The sequence below is a fragment of the Sciurus carolinensis genome, chromosome 13 (assembly GCF_902686445.1).
Source record: "Sciurus carolinensis chromosome 13, mSciCar1.2, whole genome shotgun sequence".
In the NCBI taxonomy this organism is placed as follows: Eukaryota; Metazoa; Chordata; class Mammalia; order Rodentia; family Sciuridae; genus Sciurus; species Sciurus carolinensis.
In genome coordinates, this window is record NC_062225.1 from 58,537,484 (window position 1) to 58,564,529 (window position 27,046).

The 27,046-nt window shown below is 44.0% G+C and overlaps 2 protein-coding genes across 2 annotated transcripts in view; one reads left to right on the forward strand and one right to left on the reverse strand.

Moving 5' to 3' along the window:
* Abcg8 (ATP binding cassette subfamily G member 8) overlaps positions 1-1,062 on the reverse strand; it is a 19,760-nt gene extending 18,698 nt beyond the window's left edge. The window contains exon 1 of the mRNA XM_047523453.1: positions 866-1,062. Coding sequence (XP_047379409.1) covers positions 866-928 — 63 coding nt within the window. The 5' untranslated portion in view covers positions 929-1,062. The remainder of the gene's footprint in view (positions 1-865) is intronic.
* On the forward strand, positions 1,021-26,821 carry Abcg5 (ATP binding cassette subfamily G member 5). Its single transcript, XM_047523452.1, has 13 exons — positions 1,021-1,455; positions 2,064-2,185; positions 7,866-8,002; positions 8,071-8,169; positions 11,836-11,968; positions 13,433-13,572; positions 14,341-14,470; positions 14,910-15,123; positions 15,224-15,429; positions 16,375-16,513; positions 20,915-21,100; positions 24,815-24,927; positions 25,952-26,821. The coding sequence occupies exons 1-13, from the start codon at positions 1,310-1,312 to the stop codon at positions 26,143-26,145; spliced, it is 1,959 nt and encodes a 652-aa protein (XP_047379408.1). The 5' UTR covers positions 1,021-1,309; the 3' UTR covers positions 26,146-26,821.
* The last annotated feature ends 225 nt before the right edge of the window (positions 26,822-27,046 follow it).

Below are 27,046 nucleotides of genomic sequence, written 5' to 3' on the forward strand. Positions count from 1 at the left end.
TCCTGTTCAGGAGGTAACCATCGCTGCCCTGACTGGTAGGAGACGTTTCCCACAGGGGCTGGACCCACAGGAACTCAGAGAGCAGAGCTGGTCATGGCTGGGGTTGAAGACTGGGAGAAAGAGCGGGCTCCCTGGGTCCGGCCAGGTCAGTCCCGGGTGACTCTCGGCTAGTCCAGGTGCCTGTGGCCTCCCTGTTGGGAGTGGGCTTCTCATTCCCGTCTTTCTTTCCCTCCTCTTCTGGCCCACCCCCACCACCAACAGGCAAGACAGAAATGGGGGGCGGGGTGGAGCAGGGGCGGGAGCTGCCTCCCTTTTTCTTCCAATGCAGCCTAGCTGCACACTCCGCCCACTCTCTCCAGTCAAAGGCCATTTACTAAGTAAGCAATTCTCTGGTCAAATGAGGAGGAAGGCCCCTTGGCGGCTGTCTGTTCCTGCCAGTTCATTCCCAGATCTTACAGTTGCCTGCATTATTTGAGCACAGATTCTGATGTTCCCACAAAAGTCATGTCATTGATCTTTTTACTGCCATTGAGATTCTTGACCTGACCGTCACATGGACAAAGGAGACACCAGGAGAGTTCCTGGTATGTGTGAGCATGTTTCCGTGGTGGAGTCTCATTTGAAAAAGGCAAAATCAGTCCAAGTCTCAAATAAGAAGATCATCTCCCTTTAGGAGCATGCCTGAGGGCCAGAAGTGACCCCGAGGCCTGCAGGCCCACAAGTCTGCTCCCCACCCCCTCTGACATCCAAGAAAGGGAATCCTTTCTCATTCTGCTTGTTCTGAGTTAGCACAGAAAGCTCCTGAGGAAGCAAAGAATGACCCGTTGCTCCCCACCGGCCGAGAGAGGAGGCTCTGGCCACTCACCGAGGCATCCTGGGGACAGGCCCCTTTCCACAGCCCTGTCTGTGCCGCAGCCTTCTCAGCCATGGAGCCCGAGAGATCTGTGCCCCTTCAGCGCAGCTCCTTTGGGTCTTAGTGGCCGCCTGCTGGGTCAGAGCTTTCTCTTCGTTCCCTCGAATGCGTCCACCTGGGTCCTCCTCTCCTGTGCCAGTCTCTCTCCCAGCATTCCTCCCGCAAACCCTCCCACAAACACCGTGGGTTCTGCCCACTGTCAAGATAAGAACGCTCTGGCTAAAGGTACATCAGATAATGGTATCTGTGGCCAAGTTCCTGTCCTGCTGCTTCATGAGGGACTCCAGGACCGGCCAAGGAGCAGGCAGGGCACTCTGCCACTGGCTCCTCAGCTGAAGCCACTTCGGGGAGGGTCAGGTCACCAGAAAATTCAACTATTTTTGCTGCCTGTTGGCCATGAGCGGGCTCCCCTTTCTGAGCCCAGACGGGACCTCAGGACCTCAAGTAAACAGAGGTTCCCAGAGCGCCCCAGAGGAGGGTCCTGCCGCTGCCGTGGAGCCTCGGAACAGCCTGGGCATCCTCCATGTCTCCTACAGCATCAGGTAAGGCAGGACGCACAGGCAGAGGGCCTGGTCTTTGCCCTGCTCTGGTGGCTTTCCTTACTAACAGGGACTGGGGGCTTTGGGCTGCCTCTTCAGCAGGTCAGGGTGGAGGAGAGGGGGTAGCGCTGCCACTGGAAAATGAGGAGCCACAGCGAATGGCCCCTCCTCCTGTCCAGGGCGAGGCCTGGACATGAAAAAATGTGCCTTGTCTCTTGCCGCTGCCCTTTCCCGCTTCCCGGTGCCCACACCCCTTGCCCATCCTGCCTGCAGCCCGCCCCGTGTGGACAGAGAGGGCCTGAGGGCGGGGGTTGCCGGAGGACGAGGTGGAAGGAAGCCTGGTGAAGGAACGCAGGCTCAGCTTGAAGAATACACACCGTCCTGTTCACCACCTCGCCGCCAGAGAGCAGTCGCTGGGCGGGGCTTTCCGTGGGTGGCGGCCAGCTTGCAGTCACTGTCCTGCCAGGGTCTACAGAGGAGGACGTAGAGGATAAAATAGGAGCTGCTCGAGGCAACTGGGTGGGGCAGAGCTGGGATCAGTGCAGAGGGATAAGGGTCTGGCTCCTTCTAGGACCCATGCTGCCTTTGCCCTCATGGGGTTTTCTTTAAAGCAATCGCGTGGGGCCTTGGTGGAACATCACATCTGGCCGGCAGCGGTGGAACAGGCAGATCCTCAAAGATGTCTCCTTGTACATTGAGAGTGGGCAGATCATGTGCATCTTAGGGGCCTCAGGTAAGCTGCGGAGAAGTGCCCTAATTCTCAATGGGGACTCTGAAAAGGCTTTGGTTTGATTTAAGCACCACATTGAAGAAATGAGTAAGTTACAGCAAGGTCACAAGTTTTGATATCAGACATGTCTCACTGTGAATGGAACTTGGTACCAATGTACAATTTTGAAAAAAATCCTTCAAAGAGTTATAAAGTCCTGCCTAACATGTAAGTGAATCGGAATCGTGGAGTTTGTTTGTTTTTGTTTCTTTTCCTTCTCTTTCTTTTTTTGGGGGGTTGGGTGGGGTGGGCCAGGGCTGGGGATCAAACCCAGGACCTCATGCCAGCTAGGCAAGTGCTCTACCCCTGAGTCACATTCCCAGCCTTTTAAGTGAATTCATATTTCTAAGTACACCAAGTCCCCAGCACAGTGGCTGGTATATAGGGATGCTCAGCAAACACAATTTCCCCTCTCTAGATTCGGCCCGGAGAGAGGAAAAGGAATTAAATAGGCACAAAAATGCCCATTTAACCTCCATACTGGATCTCACAGGTCCCATTTCATCCTGATGTACTGTAGAGATGCAGTCGGGAATGGAGAAGAATGTAAAAACGTTCAGCTGTGAATACCAGGCCTCATTTAATCTTACCATTATACCATATTTGCTGCAGAACGTTTTTAAGGAATCAAACATGACAGATTGCACTGAGGCCCTCTGCGTGCCCAGTCCCCACACTGTCCTTTCTCCCAAGGGCAACTACACTGGAGCCTGAATTCTAGGTTTGCTTTTGAGTCCAGCATCTGCCAGCCAGTCACTGTCCTGGGAGGGTACAACCTTGATAGGCAGCTCCTTGTGGCTCAGGAGAGTCCCTGTGAGGGACACAGCTGTGAATCCTCAGGGTCATCTTCCAGCAGCTGGGGGATGGGAGCATTGGCCCCTGGGCTGGGCTGTCACGTATCTTAAGGTTAAGGATTCTGACAAATGGACTTCACAGAAGCAACTGCTTGCAAATCATTGCCACTTACTACACTCTTCACTGTGTCACGCTCTGTAACGGAAAGAGGGAACGTAAATCTATGATGAAAATCAGGCGAGGTACTGGTTGCATTTGGTTTGACTGTGTCCTCCTAAAGGTTCATGTGCTGGAAGTTTGGTCCCTAGTGTGGAACTGTTGGAAGGTGCTGGAACTCCTAAGTCATGGGGCCTAGTGGAAGATGGTTACCCACAGGAGGCACTGTCCTTAGAACCCATGAAAGTAGTTCCTCCAAGATTCTGTTAGTTCCTGACAAAACAAGTTGTTATGAAAAGAGTAAGCCTGGTCACTGAATTCCTCTGGCTTTCTGTCACCATGTATTCTCTCCCTCTTATGTGACCCTGCTATGATGCCATTTATCATGTTGTGATGTACCCAGAAGTCTATCACCAGAGCCAAGAAGGGAATCACCCAATTTTAAAGTTTAAGCTAACAAAACTGTGTGCTAAATAAACCTCTTTTCTTTGCCAACTATTCAACCTCAGGTATTTTGCTATAGCAACAGAAAATGGACTAAGATAGTTTTATACCCAGGGAGTTAAGTCCATGACCATTCACCTGCTATAGCAGATGTTCAACTGAATGGCAACAGTAGTATATTAAGAGAAAATGAAAAGGAATTCACTGACTTAGTTCATCTGGGCTGCTATAACAAAATACCATATACTAGGTGGCTTCTAAACAACAGAATTTTATTTTTCACAGTCTTAAAGGCTGGAAAGTCCAAATTCAAAGGGCTGACAGATTTTGTACCTGGTGAGCACTGATACCAGCCATCTTCTCACCCTAACCTCTCAAGGTTGAGGACAGTAGGCTCTGTCTTGAGTCTCTTTTTATAAGGGCACAAATCCCAAACATTAGGGCTTCATCCCCCACCTAACCTCCTCCCAATACCACCTCCTAATACAACTCACTTCCTAACACCATCACCTTGGGGGTAAAGATTTCAACACTTGAATTCTGGGGGACATAAACAATTAGACCATATCACTAACAGAAGCTATTATTCTTTTCTGAGATTTCCTGTCAATTCTTATTTCCACTTCTTAAACAATTTCTAACAATATACATGTACCATAACATCCAAGCTCATTCTAATCTTCCTTTTGATAAATATAGTGTGCTCCTTTGAAAAGTAAAAAAAAATTGAGGAGTTATCCTTATAATAATCTGTCACTTGTTGCATTCCTTATGTGGAATTATGAAGGGTGGTACATAGTGCCCTTCTCGAGAAGCATGTCCCACAGACCAATGTCAAGCTGGGTCACATCTCAGCAGGACAGGGGGTGGGGCTCTTGATCTGGTGATGTGGACTGATTTCTGATGCTATACCTGACCATGGTTTTATGACAGTGTTTATCCTTTATTCTGAATACAAATGCAAAGTAGAAGCCAGTTCCACTATGGCAGGGACTTTGTGTCTTTTTTCTGTGATGTCCTTAACACCTGGAACAGGGTCGGTCACATAATAGGTGTTTAATATTTGTTGAACAAATGAATAAATAAATTAAGTCAATGAATTACTCATAGCATTTCATAAAATGACATGATTTTATCTCTATCTTATCCCAAGAAGTATGCTACCAAATCTTTATTAGTAAGGAAAAGATAACTTACTGTTCAAAGTCTCACTAGAATATGGTCCAAAGCAAGCCTTCCTAGGGCCATCTAACACTCCTGGGGAAGGCCAAAACTTACTGTTTGCTACTGATTAGGGCCCAGGCTCTGGGCTGAATGCTTCCTTGAAGATTGTTTAGTTATAAATTATTTCCGTCTTATTAGAGACATAATCCCAGAGGTCATGGTGGTATTGCCTTATAGTGTATTAACCATTTTTGTGTTTAACTGCTCTTATTCCAACCTTGTTTTCTCCACTCAGCTTTCTCCATATCAGTTTCTCATTTTTTTTTATTGTAAACAAATGGAATACATGTTGTTTCTCTGTTTGTACATGGCATAAAGTCATACCATTTGTGTAATCATAAACTTACATAGGGTAATGTTGTTTGATTCATTCTGTTATTTTTCACTTCCCCCCCACCCCTCCCACCCCTCTTTTCCCTCTATACAGTCCTTCCTTCCTCCATTCTTGCCCCCCTCCCTAACCCTAACTCTAACCCTAACACTAACCCCTCCCACCCCCCATTATGTGTCATCATCCACTTATTGGCAATATCATTTGTCCTTTGGTTTTTTGAGATTGGCTTATCTCGCTTAGCATGATATTCTCCAATTTCATCCATTTGCCTGCAAATGCCATAATTTTATCATTCTTTATGGCTGAGTAATATTCCATTGTATATATATATATATATACCACAGTTTCTTTATCCATTCATCAATTGAAGGACATCTAGGTTGGTTCCACAATCTGGCTATTGTGAACTGAGCAGCTATGAACATTGATGTGACTGTATCTCTGTAGTAGGCTGATTTTAAGTCCTTTGGGTATAGGCCGAGGAGTGGGATAGCTGGGTCAAATGGTGGGTCCATTCCAAGTTTTCTAAGAAATCTCCACACTGCTTTCCAGAGTGGCTGCACTAATTTGCAGCCCCACCGGCAATGTATGAGTGTACCTTTCTCCCCACATCCTCGCCAACACCTGTTGTTGCTTGTATTCTTGATAATCGCCATTCTAATTGGGGTGAGATGGAATCTTAGGGTGGTTTTGATTTGCATTTCTCTTATTACTAGAGATGTTGAACATTTTTCCATATGTTTGTTGATTGCTTGTAGATCTTCTTCTGTGACGTGTCTATTCATTTCCTTAGCCCATTTGTCGATTGGATTATTTGCATTCTTGGTGTAGAGTTTTTTGAGTTCTTTATAAATTCTGGAGATTAGTGCTCTTTCTGAAGTATGATTGGCAAAGATTTTCTCCCACTCTGTAGGCTCTTTCTTCGCATTGCTGATAGTTTCTCATTTTTTGAATGAGCTTTGCCATCTTCTGATTCCCTCATTTATAAGTTAATAAATATTTGACACATACTTAAAAGACTAAATTAGATATCTATTTCTTTTTTTTTTTTTTTTTTTTTTTTTTTTTTGCGGTGCTGGGGATTGAACCCAGGGCCTTGTGCTTGCAAGTCAAGCACTCTACTGACTGAGCTATCTCCCCAGCCCTAGATATCTATTTCTAAACAACATAAAAAAGTATCCTAAAACATAGTGACTGAAAATAACAAAGATATCATTGTTATTTCTCAGGGTTTCTAGGGGTCAGAAATGTGAAAGTGACTTGGTGGGTAGTTCTGATGGAGGTGTCTCATGATGCTGCAGTCAGACATCAGCAGGGGCCATAGTCATCTGAAGCTTGAGTGGGGGTGACAATCTACTTTAAGGTTTCCTCCCAGCATGGGTGGTGCTCACTGTTACTTAGTGAGACTGTGTGACATGAGAAGAGCAGAAGACCCAGGAGGGAACCGTAAGCACCACCCCCACCAGGAGGCTGGTGGATGGAAGAGGTTATGGTGGCAGTCTTGAAGGGACGGCAGGCAGCAGTAGCAAATGCTGCTGGAGAGCCAGAAAACACACAGAGAAGTAAATATCCATTGGATTCAGCAACAAGAAAGTAGCCCTGCTGTCCCTGGGGAGGTCAGTCTTGCTAGAGTGGTTCTGTCAGAGTTGAGGTTAGATCCTAGAAATGCAGGGCCATGGAGGTTCTGGTCAGAAAAGGCCAAGGCAAAGCACAGGCTCCACTACTGAGCTGGGGCTAATTCTGAGCTTCGTCAGTCCTGGGTTAGGAAAGAAGACAACCCTGCAGGAGCTTATTCATCTTTGTACGTGCTCAGGAGGATTCCCTGGCTGTCTTCTCACAGTTCAGAACCTCCTGCCTGTGTCCTCTGTACTTAAGCCTAACTTCTTTGCAGCCTTGGGTAGGCAAGGCCTGGTGAAACCTGTTCTGTCTCCAGGAATTCTGTGCCCCTGCTAAGCTTGTGTCCAGGATGACTGAGAGGGGTTGGCAGGTTTCTTATGGCAGGGTATCTCCTAACCTCTAACAAAACAAAAACAAAAACAACAACCCACCAACCAGGAGAAGCATCCTCCCCCAGGTGCCTCATTCCTAACAGCTCTGCGGCAGAGTTCTCACTGACAACAGGCTAGCTATGCTCAAGGCTTTTGGCACAGGCTGAGGCCAACTTGGTTTCACCAAAGCCCTCTCCAAGCTGATGTTTCTCAAATCCTGATTCTCCTGGGAATCACCCCAGGATCTTGTTATGAGGCAGAATCAAGCTCAGTGGGGCCTGCAATTCTGCCTTCCTAATAAACTCTCAGGGGATGCTCACCATGCTGGTCCTCAGACCACGCTTTGCCAGCTCTAGGCAATGCCACCTACATTCAGGTATAGCCAGAAGATCCCAGGGGACACAGACAGAAATTCAGATGTCCTAGGAACCAAACACTTCCCGTATTTTCCTTTTCAACCCAAAACAGTTTGAAAAGCAAATTTGCAGACAGAGCACCTCCAGGTCTGAACCTGGTGACAGAAGTGGCTTGCCCCCTGTCGCTCCGGGTGGGGGTGGGGCGGTACTAGACAGACTCATTTGAGAGTGTGACCCAGGGACCTAGGGAAGAAGAGCCACGCCTCCACAGCGGGTCTCGGGAAGTTTCTCCCCTGCGGTCACCGTCACCGAGGGGCTTCTCCAGGGTCTTCTCTTGTCGGCACCAGGCTCGGGGAAAACCACGCTGCTGGATGCCATATCCGGGAGGCTGCGGCGCACGGGGACCCTCCTCGGGGACGTGTGTGTGAACGGCCGCTCGCTGCGCCAGCACCAGTTCCAGGACTGCTTCTCCTACGTGCAGCAGGTGGGCGCGTCCCCAGCCCCGCCCGGTGCCCCGGGCTCGGGCCACGCTGATGTCCCCCTCTCCCGCAGAGCGACACCTTTCTGAGCAGCCTCACCGTGCGGGAGACGCTGCACTACACGGCGATGCTGGCCATCCGCAGCGGCTCCGGAGACTTCTTCCACAGGAAGGTGGGTGCGGCCGCGCCGTGTGGCGCTAGGCTGGGGCTGGTCCCAGGGCGCACTCCCGAGGGCTGGGCAGCCCTCTTCCTCCGTCTCTTTGCTTGTCCATTCCTTCCCTTTGCTTTCGCCCCTGAGTTCTGTGCCCCACCTGCGCCATCAAGGTGGCAGCCACGTGTGTACCTTTTGAACACCTGAAATGTGATCAGTCCAGACCAACACCTGCGCTAAGTGTAAAATAAACCGCTGGATTTCAGACCCTCGATCTGAAAAAAACGGAATGTGAATGATCTCATTCAGAATTTTAAGAAATAATTATGATAGATTGAAATACCATTTTGGCCATAAAGAATATTATTATTAAAATTAATTTCACCTGGTGAATTTTTTTTTTTTAATTTGCCTTTTTAAATATTCCCACTCCGTGTGTGGCTTGCATTAGCTTTGTATTGGACCATGCTATTCTGCCTGGTCTCTGTTTGAATGGATATGTTATTTCCCCACCAGTATTTTTCAACTTCCTTTTTGAGGCACCTTACTTGAATGGGCTTCATCTACACTGGACTAAGTTAATGAAGAAAGAAACTATTGAATTGCTAACTCTTTTAGATTCCAATCGGGTTCTTAAATGTACCCATTTTGGAAGTAGCTGTAGGTAAGTCCACCAGGACCTTACCTGGAAGCATTGTTCAGTTCTGTCTGGACTCTAAGACCTGGGAGAATGCAGGGAACAATGACAGGTAGATGTGCCACCTTCAGAGAGGTGCAGCTCTCTGGAAAGGGACTTGTTTGTTACCAGGCTATTGGTGGGCAAACATCTTACTTCCGTTTGAGAATCCTAGACAACTCTGGGGCATAGCTTTCACACTAGAGGTTCCTTGGAAAGGGGCCTGCCTTCCAGTAGGACCACCAGCCTCGCAGAGCAATGACTGACACTGTTTCCTGTCTGGAGGTTAGGTTGCCTCTGTGCTCAGAGGCACTGTAGGGTTCTTGCTGTTTTACGAGGTTATGCTTGACTCCCATTTCTGGCTGGTATTCAGCAGGGCTTCACATACAATAAATATCTCTTTTCTTTCTGACATCAACATGGGAGAGGCATTATCTTCTTCTCATAGAACAAGAAACTGACACCAAATGAGTTAAGATCAGACAGTTGGGGGTGGAAGAGTTGGGACTGGAACCCAGGTCCTCAGCATGTTCCCTGAGCCCTTCTGTGGTCTGAGAAGATGATGCCACAGTTCAGCCCATGGGCATTTGGTACACACAGGTAGGTTCCCATGGTTTGGTGGCCCTGACTCTGAGTGGCAGGTGAACAGCCAGGCCAAAGAGACCCTCTGCCGCTTTCCGCTTACCTTAGTATTTCTCTCTAAAATGGAGAGGAGACCCTGCTGGCATTTGGGTGAGAGAAATGAAGTCATGAATGGATTCTTCTGAGTTAGAGATCCACTTACATCACATACTCCATTGAGAAAATCTGAAAAAACCACATGCATAAACACTTAGCCAGTCCATGAGCACCTTGAACTAGACTGATAGCAAATTTGCCCCTAGTCAATCTGCCAAGCACAGGCAACCCCTAAATGTCCTGTGATGTTTGATAGTACAGAGTTGGACCCGCATGAGCGTTCACATTCAGCCTTTGAAATCTTGCTGTAGTGATTTAGTGGGAAGGAAATGTCTGTGATAACAGAGGAAACAGCTCCACAGAGGTCTGCTCCGTCCTCAGAGGGACCTGAAAACAAAGCATGGCCAGCATGAGCAGGCTCCAGCTGCGGGGCTGGGGGCTTGGCTTTGGACTTTGTGGACCTCCTGTGAGCCCAGAAGTTCCTGCTCTCAGTCCTGATTCTGCCATTTGCTAACAGTAGAATTTAGCCAAGTTATGAACCTGAGAGTTGGTTTTCCCCTCTATAATAAATAGAGGGGCTGGGGAGATAGCTCAGTCAGTAGAGTGCTTGCCTTGTAAGCACAAGGCCCTGGGTTCGATCCCCAGCACCCCAAAAAAAAATAAATAAATAAATAAATAAATAGAATAATAATGCATCCCTGCTGGAGTTAATGTGAGAAACTAATCAGATTATGTGAAAGTATAGAGCACAGAGAAGGTAGGGCCTGAGGATCCCAACGGGACTGTGGATTTCATTTCCAAGAGAGTCTGCAAAACAGAAAAGGCTTTCTGTTTTGCATCCACCCAAGTCAGAATAAGTAAATGCCTTCTCTGTCCATCCCTCTCAAGTCAGAAGGGACAAGCTTATCCCTTTCCTGATATTGCCGGAATGGAGGGAGGCTCAGAAATCTGGCCTGACTGGTGAGTCCTCAAACCCAGCCATGGCGAGCAAAGCTCAATTCTAGGATCTTCCTAGACTGGTGGCAAGAGGAGACCCTTCCTTTTTCCTGATTATATCACACTACTTTATTATGCATTTTTACCTTCTCACAATTCCTTTGTGTCTATTTCAAGTGTGGCCCTCCTTTTGGCAAAGCTTTGTCATGCTGGTATCCTGCCCATTGTCTCCTCTGGAATTTTGTTCCATAACTCATCCCTTTTCACTCCAATCTAGCATATCCTGTTGTTTTTCAACACAATGTGTTTGTTTCTTTTTTAATTATACAAAGAACACCATCTCATTAGGGGCTGAAGACAATAAAATCATTATCATACCAGTATTCTCAGTCTCCTATACGCTTTCCCAGGGCCTCATGCAGCTGGGAACAATCAGTAAGGGGAGGAATGGGAAGCAGAGATTTTCCAACAGGCCTCTGGAGGGGGGATAAGCTGAGGAAAGAAAGAGGGAGAGGGAGGTGAAAGGCTCCCCTTCTTGATTCAAAAGTCAGTAAATAATTGGTTTCCATTGTTCTTCTTATGGGGGAATTGGGAATGAGGAGAAAGGACAGGGGCTTCAGGAGCCACTGGGTTTAAGTAGATTGGAGGAGAGGACATTTTTAAGAAGTATGGTTGTAGATTATAAATTGGGTCCCCTTTAAAGTCCTTAAAGAGATTCAAGTATGGTGCTATAAGGAGGGTATTGTCTAGGTCCTTGACAGTGTAATTCTGACTCAATTAAAGTTCAGTGTTTTGATTAAGTAGGAAAAAAAGAGATTCAAATAAAGGTTGAAATTATTTCTAATTATTTTTGTAGCTAGATTATATTACTTTGATGCAAAGTCACACTGAGATTGAACCACATGAGATGCCAGGATTTACTCAGTTTACATAGGGGAAACTGGGTTCAGTTCAGTCCATATTGGATTGTTTTAAACATATAAAGCATTTATTATGATAAAGTTTCAAATTCAAACACTTAAAAATATAAACTATATTGTAACTCTACCTTTGAGGGATTTTCTATTGGCTAGACCAGCTATGACATTTGAAGAGGAGTTTGATGAATTATCTATTGTTTCATGGTGAATTTCCCTGAAGCAATATAAACACTTTTCATTGCTCTAGGAACTTTAAAAATAGATTCAGATTTTTTTTTTAAATCTGCGACATGTATAATATTGTGATTTAAACCAAACTGAATTTTACTACAATGGTTTGATTTCACCAGTGGTGAATCTGAAAGTAGCCCGTGCAATGTTGAGGTGTGTTGCCTCTTGTGAGCCTTTTCTAGCCCATAAACTGAAGTAGTGGCCACAGGCAGCAGCCAGTCATCCTGGGCTTTGTGTCTCCCACAGGTGGAGGCAGTCATGGCAGAGCTGAGTCTGAGCCACGTGGCAGACCGACTGATTGGCAACTATAATTTTGGGGGCATTTCCAGTGGTGAGCGGCGCCGGGTCTCCATCGCAGCCCAGCTTCTCCAGGACCCCAGTAAGTGGAATGTAGACCAGTGGCTGCCTGGGCCTCCCCGCCGTGTGTCTGCAGATCCATGAGGCCCTTTCTTCACATTCTTCATTTGGGAAAGGGTTTGTGTGGAACTGAAATCACTGAGGATTTCCAAACTGGGGACCTAGCTTTTTTGGAAGTACTATATATGGTTCATTTCCAGATGCTATTCCATCATCCAGCTATAGACAGTTCCTGACCTACAATGGTTTATGATTTTTCAACTTCAAGATGGTGTGAAACTTACACCAAGATGGGGTTTCTACTTACACTCAGTAGAAACCACACTTCAGTTATTGAATTTTGATCTTTTCCTGGGCTTGTGATGCATGGTAACATATTCTCTCATGATGCTGGATAGTGGCAGTGAGCTGCCACTCCCATTTGGCCATGCAATCACAAGAGTGTCATGACTGACACTCTACAGTGTTGCTAAGTGTGCTGTGCTGTTTGGTAGGTTAGGTGTACTCAATGCACTTCTGACTTAAGATATTTTCACTTTACCATGGGTGTTGGAATGTAACCTCAACACAAGCTGAGGAGTATCTGAGTGAACTATCTCTTGGACTCAGAAGCATTGCATGTGTGTTTTAGTGTGCAACTAGGACCTTCCATGAATAGGAGCCATCCTTGTCCGTCCTTATTTCTTTCAAGAGCAGTAACACAGTGTCCACTGGGGAAGGCCAGTGAGTTTTGGTATGAGAAGTAGTGTGCATGAAATGTCAGGAATCAAAGTAGGAATTTAAGTGACATGCTGAAAAGTGTGTATGCCATGGGGAAGTTCCTCTCCCTGCCTGGTATGGTCACTTTCCCCACCTGGGCAAAGTTCCCCATTCATGTGCATCTGCAAGGGGACATAGTGCATCCAGATACTTTCTTTACATTGAGCTAGCCTAAGTCTGCCTGTTCTCCTGGTGGTGTTAGGTAACTAGAAGGCAAAGAAGAGAAATGCTCTGAAGAGCCCTTGCCACTTTCTAGGTAGAAATAACCTATGGTTAAACCAAATATCTGCCCCACTCAGAGCTTGTTCCATAAGCCAGATTTCTTTGCTGTGCAAAGACCCTGTTTGTGCTGGAAGATGCGACAGACATGAAATGGGTTGTATCTTTTGGGCCAGTCTCCTCTCAACCTTTTCAAAACAACTTGCCACTTGCCTGCCAGCCCTTGTTCCCTGGATGGGGCCCAAAGAGCCCATGGCACCAAGTAAGAGTCCTGATGTTGTTGTTCTCTTATCCCCAAACATGCTCCAGAGTTGGGAATTGGGCCCTTCCAGGTCAAGTCCTTTCTCCTGGGCTTGGACTGAAAGCCAGTTTACATGCAGCCTCTTCTCATCTGGCACTGTTTAGATGGGGTATAACATCGCAATAAAGGACTAGTCCAAATTCTGAGTTTTAAGCCCAGAACTGGACCTGGGCAGTGGCTCAGATGTCTGTCCTTCTTTGCTGGCAGAGGTCATGATGTTTGATGAGCCAACCACAGGCCTGGACTGCATGACTGCAAATCAGATTGTCATCCTCCTAGCAGAGCTAGCTCGCAGGGACCGCATAGTGATCCTCACCATCCACCAGCCCCGCTCTGAGCTCTTCCAGGTAAGAGGCCATGTCTCTTGTTCTCTCAACTCAAGGGTGGGTGCGTGGTGTATTGAGCTGGGAATGGAGGGGCAGGGTAATGATGTGTACTTGAGCAATTGGAGCTAAGTCCTGATTTGGGAAGAGCCAAGGATGAAACTTGCTTCTTTTAGCACCTACCACATTCCAAATACTTTCTGTACACTAGCCTGTTTAATCAGTAAAACATCCTCTGAGGTCTGCATCAGGATAAGAGCATCAGGATAAAAGAGCAAAACAGGAATGACTCAAAATTGAGCCACTACCACACAGTTAGTAAAAAGCTGGAATTGGTGTTCATGGTTGAGATGGTTTCAAAGATTGTGTTTTTTTCCACTGAATCTTACAGATTTCCTTTAAAGGAAAGTCTCACTCGATCCTCCTTGTATCCTTTTAGTTAGCTATTATTTGCTTTTTATAGATGAGGATCCGAGATTTCAAACATAAACAACAAACAAACAAAACATCCCAGGTTGCTCAAGGTCACTCTCAGTGGCATGGCTGGAACTTAAACCAGGCCTGGTAGCTCTTCTCTACCCCAGATGTGATGCTGGGGCTCAGGATGGGATAAGCATGATCCACAGAGGTAATCCAGCTGGCAAATTTAGGGATGCACTCCAAGTGTCTCCAATGGACCCATTAAGGATACTGTTTAAGGTAATCAAAGGACTGACTAACTGCTTGGAAACGTATTTCCCATAAGGACAAGGTAACCAGATCACACACTAACACTGTCTGTTGTCTGATCAGCATTTCGACAAAATCGCCATCCTGACCTACGGAGAGCTGGTTTTCTGTGGTACCCCGGTGGAAATGCTTGATTTCTTCAATGGCTGTGGTTACCCTTGTCCTGAACATTCTAACCCCTTTGACTTCTATAGTAAGTTTTTCTTTCACATTTCCCATCGTGAATTACTTTTTGAATTTTCTCACCTCAGATTTCAGTCTGGATGATGCAAGCTCTAGAGGGGTTTGGTTTTGCTTTTGTGTTGTGTTTTTTAGTTTTCAGGGGACTTAATTTGGAGGGTCCACTAAACATCTCTGACCTACCAGAATGAGATGGGGGAAATCTCTCTCAAATAAATTCCTGTACTCTTACTTTGTCAAGAGAAAAATGAGCAGAGCTTCTGAATTCTCCTAGGCAGTCTGTGGAATTCTCATGAACTTTAAAATATTCTGATTTTAGAAGTGGTCATTAATGACAGGTTTGATTCTGATGGGATGAAGACATCCAAATCAATGATGAAACATATATTATTATCCATTGTATATATGCATTTAAAAAGACAATGAGTTATATCTTTTGGAAAAAAATTTAGTGGACCTGACATCAGTGGATACCCAAAGCAAAGAACGGGAAATAGAAACCTACAAGAGAGTCCAGATGCTTGAATATGCCTACAAAGAATCAGACATCTATCACAAAACTTTGGAGAATATTGAAAGAACAAAACACCTGAAAACTTTACCAATGATCCCTTTCAAAACCAAAGATCCTCCTGGAGCTCTCTCTAAACTTTATGTTCTCCTGAGGTAAGGAACTTTGGGAATGTAAGCAAGGCCCATTTTAGGTGTTTGGACATTCACCAATAATGAAAGAAAAGGAATTAAAATAGGGTTGTTTGGTTTTCAGGAGACTGATGAAAAACTTACTGAGAAATAAGCAAGCGGTGATTATGCGTCTCGTTCAGAATCTGATCATGGGCTTGTTCGTCATTTTCTACCTTCTACGGGTGCAGAACGAGATGCTGAAGGGTGCTGTCCAGGACCGTGTGGGTCTCCTGTACCAGTTTCTGGGTGCCACCCCATACACGGGCATGCTCAATGCTGTGACTCTGTGTAAGTGCCAGTGTGCAGGAGGTGTACCTCTTCCCTAAATATCTCCCTGCTCCATCTGTCACCTTGCAGAAGTTCACCATTAGAAGGGTACTCCTTTGAGCTAAAGCTGGCTCTTTCCAGGTTCTCTCTCATTACTATGGAGTTATAACACCTCAGTACGTATTAACTCACCAGGTAGATCTCTCTGAGTTTCTAAGGACCCAGGGACATGTGAAGTTATGAGTTGTAGGTGGTGTAGAGTTGGGTAAAGTTTTTCAAAAGATCATTCCTGGTATCTCATCTTGGCCTTTAGGATACACAGCCCATGGAGATCCAGCTACCAGGCCAACTTTGCACCATGAGTTTCTTTTGGGGGCCTATTTTGGAATAGCCCTCATCTAATTTTCAAGCTCAGTGGGAATCCAGAAGCAACTTCTAGCTGCCTGTTGTAATAGTTTATGCAGGAAAATGGATGTTAGAGAGAGTCCAATAATGTAGCTCTATATTCAGAGAATAAGAGGGGAAGATGTTACTTTCGCAGAGTTGGTCCTAGTGATGGGCATGTGGGGCAATGATAAGTTTCTGCATTTACCAGGGAGAGTCAATATAGAGTGCAGGTTGCTATGGGAACCAACATCCTGCACACAAAGAGGACAAAGTGCCTCAAGTCACTCATTCATGCCCCTCTTACATGTACTTTTCTGAATTGGTGACAACCCTCTGCTTTAGAGAAAAGAAAATAAATCACGTTATCTTTTGTAACCATATCTCAGTTTGAGTATAGACTTTTGGAGTGGGGAGTATTTACTGTTCTGTGGATGGAGGGTGCCCTCCTTCCATGACTAGGGAATCTACCCAGCTAGTCCTCACCATCCAGCCCTGACAGATCTCAGGTTGGGCTTGGGCTAGCCCTCCCTCCCCCTGCTGCGTGTCACTGACTGTTCTGGATCCTGCCTTCCACGCCAGTTCCTGTGCTGCGAACTGTCAGTGACCAGGAGAGCCAGGACGGCCTGTACCAGAAATGGCAGATGCTGCTGGCCTATGTGCTACATGTCCTCCCCTTCAGCATCCTTGCCACCATGATATTCACCAGTGTGTGCTACTGGTAAGAGGGTGTTTGTGGGCATTCAATTCATCTGGGCCAGGCCGCCAAGGAGTTACAGAGGGCCAGTGGGCATAGGGAGAGAGCTCCAGCTCAGCCCATCAGTGTCTAGTGCAAGGCCCTGTCCTTCAAGACATTTATTTCATTGTAAATAAAATCACACAGCCGTAGGCTGCATGGGACCTGAGAGCAAACCAACAAGACCACATGTTCCAGAAGAGTATGCCCCAGGCTCCCTGCAGGGCTTGAGCCAGGGAAGAGGGCTCTCAAGCTCTCAAGGAGCTGGGACCAGGTATAGGTGGGGCTCAGGAGCAGGCCTGGTGAACAACAGTTTACCAGCAACTAAGTATGGCCTCCCCAGGCTGCCATAAGCTGGAGCAGAGGAGCAGCTCTGTTCGAAACTTCACTAATGGACCTGGGTGTTGCTCTCTGGGTGGGTGAGAGGGCTGGAGAAGTAAGAGTGACTATGGGAAGGCAGCACCAGGAACCATGAAACAGATGCTGTTGCGTTTTGATTGATGACTTCTTTTTATTTCTTAGGACATTATAAAAATGTAAATCTAATATAATTACTACAGCTTTGGCTTAGAAAAACATAGAGGAAATAACCCACCATTCTCTGACTTCATTAGTGTAACGATGCCCAGCTCATTGTTCCAAGAGAGGCTCACAGGCAGTTCTTGAGACGGTCTCTCTCCTCATTGCCTGGATTCATACGCAGATGCTCCTGACCCTAGTTGTTATAAAGACCCATGATACACAGTATGAATCATTGTGATAAACTGCGTGACATGAGTGCAAGATAAACGAGGCTTGGTTAGTGTGAGCTCCTGATAGGAGTTTGAAGGTCCGGGTTCTGGCTGGTAGAAATTGGTTTTACTCTGGAGAAAGATAGAGCAAGGCCACTTTCCCTGTGTCAAGAGGAGAGTGGACTGTCAACTGAGGGCAAGAGCAAGAACCACATGGCCTTCCTTGTTGACCCTGATGAAGCCCCCTCTTTCTGACACACAGGAACGTGCTGAATCTCTGGCATATGATGCAAACCATAGTCCTTTCTGGTTCAGGCTCATGAATTCTGAAGAGCATGTCCCACATTCTCTAAAGGCAAAGTTTTTAAAGTTGAAAATTTTTTTTTAGTGAAACCAGGCCGGGTAAAAATTGAAGATTTGTTAATTTAGAATTTTACTACTCAAAATGGCTCATAGACCAATGTCAATGTTATGTTGGGGCTTGTTTCAAATGCTGTGTCTCAGGTCCAAAATTCCTGAATTGGATTCTGTATTTATGAGAACTCCCAGGTGATTCATGTGAACTTTAAAATTTAAAGAGCACTGGTTTTGAAAAACATGCAGCATTTGAGATCCTGACCATGAGAAAGAATTATTCTGTAGGAATAAAGGTACTTTTAAACCAGGTTCTGTACAAGTCACGACTATTTTTGGTAAAAAGTCAGACGTTAAAATGTAGAATCATTTCTAGTAGCAGCTCAGCTGTTAGCCATGTAGCAAATACTTCATTTAAATGACAGGATTATTTATTGAATGCCTACCCAATGCAGGCACAGGGTTGGTGCTGGAGGAGATTCAAAGAGGACTAAACCTCAAGTTTGCAAATATTCTAAAATCTAAACATCTCTGAGAGCCAACAGTGTTTTTGTAACTCTTTAGCAGTGTGACGGGGTGTGAACTCAATGAAACCAACAAGGGACTCTTTAGACTTGTTCCTATTTCTGCCTAGCAGAAATATTAATGGATTTGATCATAGATGTGTTTTCAGATCACATTGCAGCAAGTATAGTGCACCTTTCCAAAACTGATAAATTTCCACATTCAAAAACACATCTGGCCAGACGCAGTGGCACATGACTGCATTCACACTCAGGAGCTGAGGCAGGAGGAGTCAAAGTTTGAGGTGTGCATCACTGAACACTGCAAGGGGAAATTCCTTTCAGATACTGGGAAAATATAGAATCAAATGGATTCAGATATGGAATGGATATTTTGGAGTAAAGAAAAATCATAGATGATGCTTGAGTCCTCAGCAGGAGAGGATGGGAGGATGACAATATCCTTACCAAGTTTTCTGGGGAGCAGAATGGTTTTGGTTTGGAACACATGGCATCTGAAATGTTACAAGCTCACTCAGCTGCAGATGTTGATCTGAGATCTGGGTTGAGTTGGAGTACTAAGGAAAAGGAGGAGAAAGAAGAGTAAAGACCCGTGACAGCACAGGAAGAGGGGAAGAGGCAGTCTGAGTGTAAAACCTTAAAACAGGGCCAGAGGCTGGGAAGAGGAAGAGCCAACCAATGAAAGAGGCAAAGGGGTGGTCAGGGAGGCAGAGGGAGAAGCAGCATTGGGGAGCAGAGGGAGGAGAGGGCTTCAGGGAGAGATGTAGTCAACCCTTTTGGTATTAAGAGGTTAAAGGAGGTGAGGCATAAGATGAGGAGTTCACCGCAATCTTCCAGAAGAGAACTTCAGCAGAGCAGTAGGGGTGCCAGTCAGGGAAGAAGGGGTGAAATGGAGGGAGCGGCTGCTGTTTGGGGGAGCTTGGTGAAGGTGAACAGGGGAATTGCTTAACTGATTATCAGATTCAAAGAATGGTTGTTTAGGATGTGGTCAATAAGATCATAGAAAATAAGGGGGCAGGAGGTGAAGTTAGTGGTAGGGCATTTGTGCACATGCCTAAGGCCCTTAGTTTGATCCCCAGCACTGCAAAACAGACAACAAACATTAGCTTGTAAGTAGATTTAAAGACAGGTAAAATTGGCTAATTTATAGATCAAGATTTCAGAGTAGACCAAGGTAGGGACAGGGGAATCAGAATAACAAGGAATCATGGAAACGATGGGGATGGAGAGAGAAGGAGGGAGGAGAGAGAGAGAAAAAAGAAGATAAAAAGAAATTCATTAAATGGGAGGTGAATTCACCTGCTGAGCACTGGGAAGAGATTGAAATAGGGGAGGTGAGTAGAGTAGAGGTTTATATCAGCATGATGTGACGTGCCATTGGAATCCAAGATGCTAGGAGGAAACAGGGTTCAGGAGCCAGTTGAAACAAAGTGGCAGAGTGGATTCAATTGCAGCAGCAGTATACTGTGTTCAACACACTTAGAACTGCTTATGTGCCAAGCAGGGTTCCCAGAGGTGAGAACTGATCAGGCAAAGAATGACAAAAGGGGCAAGGAGCCCAGGGGTGAGGGCCAGGGAAATGGAAGGCAGAGGCCATAATAAGAGAGGGTGCTTTTGGAATCTGAATTCTTGGAAGTGGAACAGTTTTGAGTAACAGATAAGTCTAACATGTGCCGAGTGACCCAGATAAGATGGGCGGAGCCTCTGAAATGGAGATCAACTGATCAGGAGAAAACCTGGTTATGTTGATGATTCATCAAGGAGATTGAAGGCCTTGAGGAAAACGATAGCAACAGGAATGGAAAGAACAACCCTTGTCCAGATGCTACAAATCATCAAAGGTGAATGTTTTAAAAGTCACAAGACAAGCCAGGCAGGGTGGCACAAGACTGAAATCCCAGCTACTCAGGAGGCTAAGGCAGGAGTACTCAGTTAGAGCCAGCCTGGGCAACTTAGTGAGACACTGTCTCAAAATTTAAAACAAACAAATAAGAAAACCAAACAAACAACAAACAAACAAACAAAAATCTACAACGGGGAAGGGAATTGATAGCATAGACAAATATCTTGATTTGTACAAGAGGCAAGGTGGATGGTCTTGAGCAGGGGTAGGTAGAAGAAATGCCAGTTTCTTTCCCTTTTCTACAAATGGAATAAAGAGCAACTAAGTCTAATGGTCATTTAAAACATACTGTCATCCTGTAAGATATAATTTGGTGAAAGCAACATAAGAGGAAAGGCAGGTGGATATAAGACAGCTTGTTTGCAAGGAAGTGAAAGTCAAATCAAGAAAAGGGTTTTTCAAATAAATAAGACAGGAAGGAATGGAGGCGGCCTGGGGAGGAGGGGAGGCTGATAACCCTCTAGACTGGGGATGGGGTCTGGGACTGAGGGGCTGAGGAGTACGCAGGGTGAGCCTCAACGTTAGGTAGGAGTAGCGCTAGGTAAGGAAGAGCACGGTTATTTATGAAGAGGCCTAGGAGTTCACCATCCCACTTAGGACAGCTAGTGGGTCGAAGTAGTTTAATATTTTCCCATGAGAGCTGAAGGAGCTGTCATGGGTGACTGACATTGAGTTGAAGCCAACAGAACCCACCGTGGTAATAAATGGTCTCGAGTGTTGGCTCTTCCCAAAGGCCTTACAGAGGGGAACTGGGCTTGTCCTGCCGACTCCTCCCACCCACTAACCACCAAGGATTATTCATAGAAGGAAAAGATGGTATTTTTCTTAAATGATAGTGCTTGGAGAAGAAACTAAAGAACTTGTGTTTTTCTAGGACGCTGGGCTTATATCCTGAGGTTGCTAGATTTGGATATTTCTCTGCTGCTCTCTTGGCTCCCCATTTAATTGGTGAATTTCTAACTCTGGTTTTACTTGGTATAATCCAAAACCCCAATATCGCCAACAGTGTAGTAGCTCTGCTGAGCATCGCTGGGGTGCTGGTTGGATCTGGATTCCTCAGGTAAGATATAATGATTCGAAGGACTTAGCTTGTTATGTTATTAATGACCCCTTGATAAGGATTGTTGTATAGGAACTCCAGAGAAGAGCTGTGGATTCTTGCTAAAGATCCGTAACTCCACCTTATATTGTGGAGTTATTTATATTGCTTGCTAATGGTTATTGCCTTAGACCTTGAGCTTTTCACCAGGTGTTCAATGAAATGTCTTTTTATTGCGAATCAGGAAGTGACAAGGTAAGTGTACTATTGACATGATTCACATATAATAAACCATTAAAATGAGAGAAGAAAAACCAGACCATATGGATGCTCCAGGAAAACCCACAGCCCATACAATAGGCTAAACAGTGTGCCTATCAGTTCACTTCTGACCTGGTACTACTGGGTCTCTATTTCAGTTTCCAATTCCCAAGGTTTTTTTGGAATTAATAGTCTGATAAGAAAAGAGTCTGCAGATGAAAAACGGCCCCCCAAAGTATCAAGACTTAAAATATGTGTGCCAAATGTTTATAGTAATTATGTCTGGGTGGTATTTAAATTTTTCTTCACATTGTCTAACTTTTATAAATATTCTGTAATGGACAAGTATCATTTTAGAACCAAGACTACACACGTGTGTGTGCACACGTGCACACACGCACACACACACTTCAAAAAAGCAGCAGAAGAAAGGATAGAACATTTTAAAAGGGTAAAAATTATTCCAGGCAGGTGATGAGTGGGATCTAGTAAGGAAACTGTGGTCCCCCAGGAAATGTAAAGAATGCTTTACAAAAAACCTACTGAGCATCTACTATACATAATTTCATTTCTTTATGTAGCTGTTTAACACTCAGAGAAATTTGGGTAAGGAAACTAAGCTCAGGCTTGACTTAGCTCAAGTCCCACCACTTTGAAGGATACACATGGCCCCTGAGGAGAGGGCTGATCTAGGAGTCCAAAACTTCCTCTACTGCTTAGCTGTCCCATGACTATGAACAAATCACTTTCCTATCTAAATTAGTTCCCTCATTTGTAAAATGGAGGTTCTTATCTGGGCCCTGCCCACCTTAAGAGATCACAAGGACTAAATAAATTAATCAACATGACAACACATTGTGAACTATACCAAGTCATAAAAAAGGGAGATACTACAAAGCAAAGTGAGCTAGGTTTTAATCAATCAAGAAGGATTTTTTTAAACGATACACTGTGTTTGTCTTTGTTGTTAAAAGAATGGTTAGCATCTGTGAAAAATGAAATTAAATCATCACAAGGGTACAGAATCAAGCTAACAAGGTGCACATCCAGGCTCTTTTATATTATGTGGATCATTATAGTGCTCATCTGACAGTGTTCCATGTGTGTGGTTTTTAGGAAAAAGGGATTAATTGATCCTAACAGGAGGCAGTGACCAACATTACTAAATGCTTTGGGTTCTCTCCAAAATCTTCCCATCCCAAGGGTTCATGTGGATTCCACTTCTATCACAGAATTAAAACTCCACTCTGAGAGGCCGCTTCAATCCAGGCACTACTTTTCTTTCTCTCCCTCAGGTTCTCATCTCTCTGACTGTACTTGCCTGCAATATTGTCCTCCTGGTCCCCGTTCTCTTAAACTCAAATGGAAATAACTTTGTTCTTCCTTTTACTTATAAAATAATGCAAAAACCACATGCACTCGAACTGCATGAAGAAGAAATAAGATCCGGAAATACTACAATCAGAGTTCAATTTTGTTGCATATCTTGCTAGACTTTAATAACATTTTTAATAAAAATGAGATCATACTTTGTGTAAGATGGGAAATATGCACACCTCCTTCCCATGAACAACATAACAAGGATAGTCTCTTGTCAATAAGTTCAGACCTGTGGTTCCTCCCTCTTGAAAGCACAAGGGTTTCTGTAATGGCCTGCTTCTCCTCTGCCTCTCGCCTGCCCGTCTGTCTCCTCTGCCACATGCACGAAACCAGTCTGACCTTCCCACCTCTAAGAGCTCCCTTTGTTTTCTCTCATGCCACATAGTGTCTCAGCCTTTCTTTAATGGATTGTCAACCACGTAAGGGCAGCAGCTGTCTCGTTTATCATGATAGTCGTTTTCAGGTGTCAGCCCATGGCCTTGAACCCATTAGGTTTGCAAAAATTATTTGCTGAACCAAATGACTGAATGTCATTCTTCTTAGGCTGCCTGCACACCTGATCAGTCACCAACTCGTGGTTTTCTTTTCTGATGTCAAGCCACAAAACATGTGGAGCATTTCTGTTTAATCCCATGTAGCACAGGAAGAGGAGGCACACTGTTCTTACCTTGAATGGGCGGCCAGCAGGCCTCAGCACATTCCAGATGTCTGTCATCTGATACTCGAACTTCTGCTGTAGCCTGCTCCCTTTCTTGCTGTCCTTAATTTGCTCTTATTCTGGTCCATCCTGCTTTCTGGTGCCACATTAATTTTCTTTAAAATAATGATTTCAATATGACCTTTCTTAAGGTCATTTAATGTCAACTCATGTCAAGTCTCTCAATCTTGTTTCTGGCTGTCATTCTAACCCACCTCTTGCTCCCGCTTCAAATCTTCTGCTCTAGTCTTTCAGTTCCATTCAGTCCCAGATGCAGCCTTTGACAGGCCTGTGCCCAGACCATTTCTGCCTTCCTTGAATGTCCTTTTTCTTTCTCTAAGTCCTTCCCAAATTCCCATCTATCCTTTTTAATTAACAGCCTCTTAATGTGGTTCATTCATTTTGTGCCTAAAAAAGCTGCCAATAACGCAAAGTTATGGAGTTTGGGGGTCACTTGAGATTAGGTGAAACCATAAAAATCAAATATAAGAATATTGCAGACCTGTGGTGTCGGGTTTTTATACTTTCTTGACACAAATTTCTCACTACTGTGCATTTTTGTCTTAAGGATGCATATTCTGTGTCTCTACATTGTGAGTTCTTTAGGCTAGGACACTTTTTTTTTTTTCTTTTTTAATTCCTAAAGCACTTGGAACTAGTTCCTTATAAAGAGAATTTAATATATAAAGAGAATTTAATATATATTTTTCATTTGATAGAAACTACATAGTAGTTCAATAAAGTCAACACTAGAATGAAGTTCCTCCTTAAATAGATTGGAGAGGAGACAGAATTCCTTTACCCAATGAATGTCTGCTTGCTCTCTCCATCCTTTCCCCTTGTGTTCTAGTTTAGTTCTCACTTCATACATTAGCATGTCAAATCTGTTTAATCACAAATATTATCCTCTAAAGTAACATGTGTTTGGTGTATATTTTCTTGTGTGTTTATACCAATGATGCTTATCCCCAGAATTAGATCCTAAGAGGAATTCAGGACCACCCAGCTGTGATTAAAAATAACTAAGTGCTCCATTTACTAACTTGGAAGGATGTCTGAGACACATGTTTGAGAGGAAAAAAAGAAAGAACATGATAAATCTAATTCCATTTGTGGAAATTTTTATTAAATTGTATAAATTTTTATGTATACATAGATATGTATATGTATGTAGGTATATGTTTATATGTATATTATTTTTTCCACCAAAAGGTTAACAGTGGTTATTTCTGGGTAATGGTATTTTATGTTTTCAGCATTATTTAAAGATTTTTATAGTGAGCATAATTTTTATAATAGAGATGGAAAATTATGTAAGAAGGCATAAAGATTGCCTTTTTGTTTAGTAAAACTGTAGAGCATACTGAATTTTATTTCTCTCTTTTCCTTTTCTTAAGAAACATAGAAGAAATGCCTATTCCTTTTAAAATCATCAGTTATTTTACATTTCAAAAATTTTGCTCTGAGATTCTCATAGTCAATGAGTTCTATGGATTGAATTTCACTTGTGGTAAGTAGTCTATTTTGGAATATTATTTTTACATATTACTCTGAGGAAGCAATTTCCTGAGGAAAACATATTTTTGTAATAATTGCTATATTTTATAATAAACTGATTTAAAACCTTGTTTTGAAATAAAGTCCAAAATTTTCTTTGAAATTTAAAATAAAATAAGCCAGCCATGGTGGAACATGCCTGTAATTCCAGTGACTTGGGAGGCTGAGGAAGGAGGATCACAAGCTCAAGCCCAACCTCAGCAACTTAGTGTTGCCCTGAGCAACTTAGCAGGTTTGGGATGGTCACCCCATCCAAAATAAAAAGGGCTGGGGATGTAGTTCAGTGGTTAAGCACCCCTGGGTTCAATCCCTATTACCAAAAGAAAAAAAAAAAAAAAAAAAGCAGTGATCAAGTTAGTCTTCTGTCAATCACTTGATGTTATTAGAAAGGGACAGATTGTACGTACACTGAAGTAAACACTAGTACATTCTAGATAGGTTCAGTACCTATGTCTGCTGAACACACTGAAGCAGGCTGAAGTGGCTTTTTGTTCCCCCAAATGTACACAGTATGTAACTGAATAAAGCCATTTTTTATGGCAAAAGTCAATTCCCCAATCCCACAGGAAGGCACTGGGAATACGACAAAGTCCTCATGGCCACTGGAAATCTGAGAGTCACTCTGAAGACAGCTAAAGGACATAACAGAATTTAGTGGTTTGTTTCAAATATTTTTAGGTGACAAGGTCAGTAAGTTTTGGATATTTGGTGTAAGTGGTCATGGTTTTTATCAGGAATATGGTAATGAATCTATACCCAAATGGAAAGAAACCCATGTCCAACTTCAGATGAAGCTGAAGCCCAGAACTTTCACGTTTGCTGCATCTAATTGTGGATTCCAGGCTCTCTAAAATGTACCTTTTATGACGAAGGGTATTCAGCAGAGTGCTAAGTTCTTTGTGAGCATTAGGTAAATACTTGTTGATTAAATAACCCCACATATACCACAGGTGACACTTCAATCTTTTCATTGGCAGGTGGCCCAAATAATTCTATGATGCATCATCCAATATGTACCACCACTCAAGGAATTCAGTTCATCGAGAGAACCTGCCCAGGTGCAACAACCAGATTCACAAAAAACTTTATCATTTTATATTCATTTATCCCAGTTCTTGTCATCCTAGGAATAGTTGTTTTTAAAATACGGGACTATTTCATTAGCAGATAGTAAAGAACACTGCTGGGAAAATGGGACTGAAGTCTAGATGTGCATGTACTTGGACTGCCTGCAATAAGAATTCCGTGTATTTCTTTCTCACTGGAACATTTTAAATCTTTTAACCATGAAGACTCCATTTATGCCTCTTGGATCCACACAGGACTTGAGTGCAATGGAAATGGTTCAAAGTCCCTTGCTATTCCAACTTGTGGGGATGTGGTATTTGGAAATAGTAACTGAGCTGGTCCAAGAATGTAAATAATAATTCATAAACTTTGGGGAGATGAGTGTGACTATTTTTTTCTTTGTTCTAGACACAAAAAAGTTAATTTAAAAAATTATGTGTATATGATAAAGAACTAAGTAAAAAAATTTGAATGATTACTGACTAGAAGTAGCAGGAAAAAAGAGCTATGGGTTTAATTGGAGCAAAGGATCATGCAGAATTGGGTAAGAAAGCTTTAGCTGTCACTTAAAACTCACATTTATTTGCTCCTGTCCACATGAGAGGTCTGGGTTATCTGATCACATTGGACAGATGGACAGTAAATGCCACAGATACAGAGCACCCAGTGATTTTTTTTTTCTTTTCACATTTAAAACTAAAGGAAGGGCACCTAGGTTGGTTCTGCAATCTGGGTATTGTGAATTGAGCAGCTATAAACATTGATGTGGCTGCGTTACTATAGTATGCTGATTTTAAGTCCTATGGGTATAAACAAAGGAGTGGGATTGCTAGGTCAAATGGTGGGTCCATTCCAAGTTTTCCTAGGAATCTCCATACTGCTTTCCAGAGTGGCTGCACCAATTTGCAACTCCACCAGCAATGTATGAGTGTGCCTTTTCCCCCACATCCTCGCCAACACATTATTGCCTGTGTTCTTGATAACAACCATTCTAATTGGAGTTA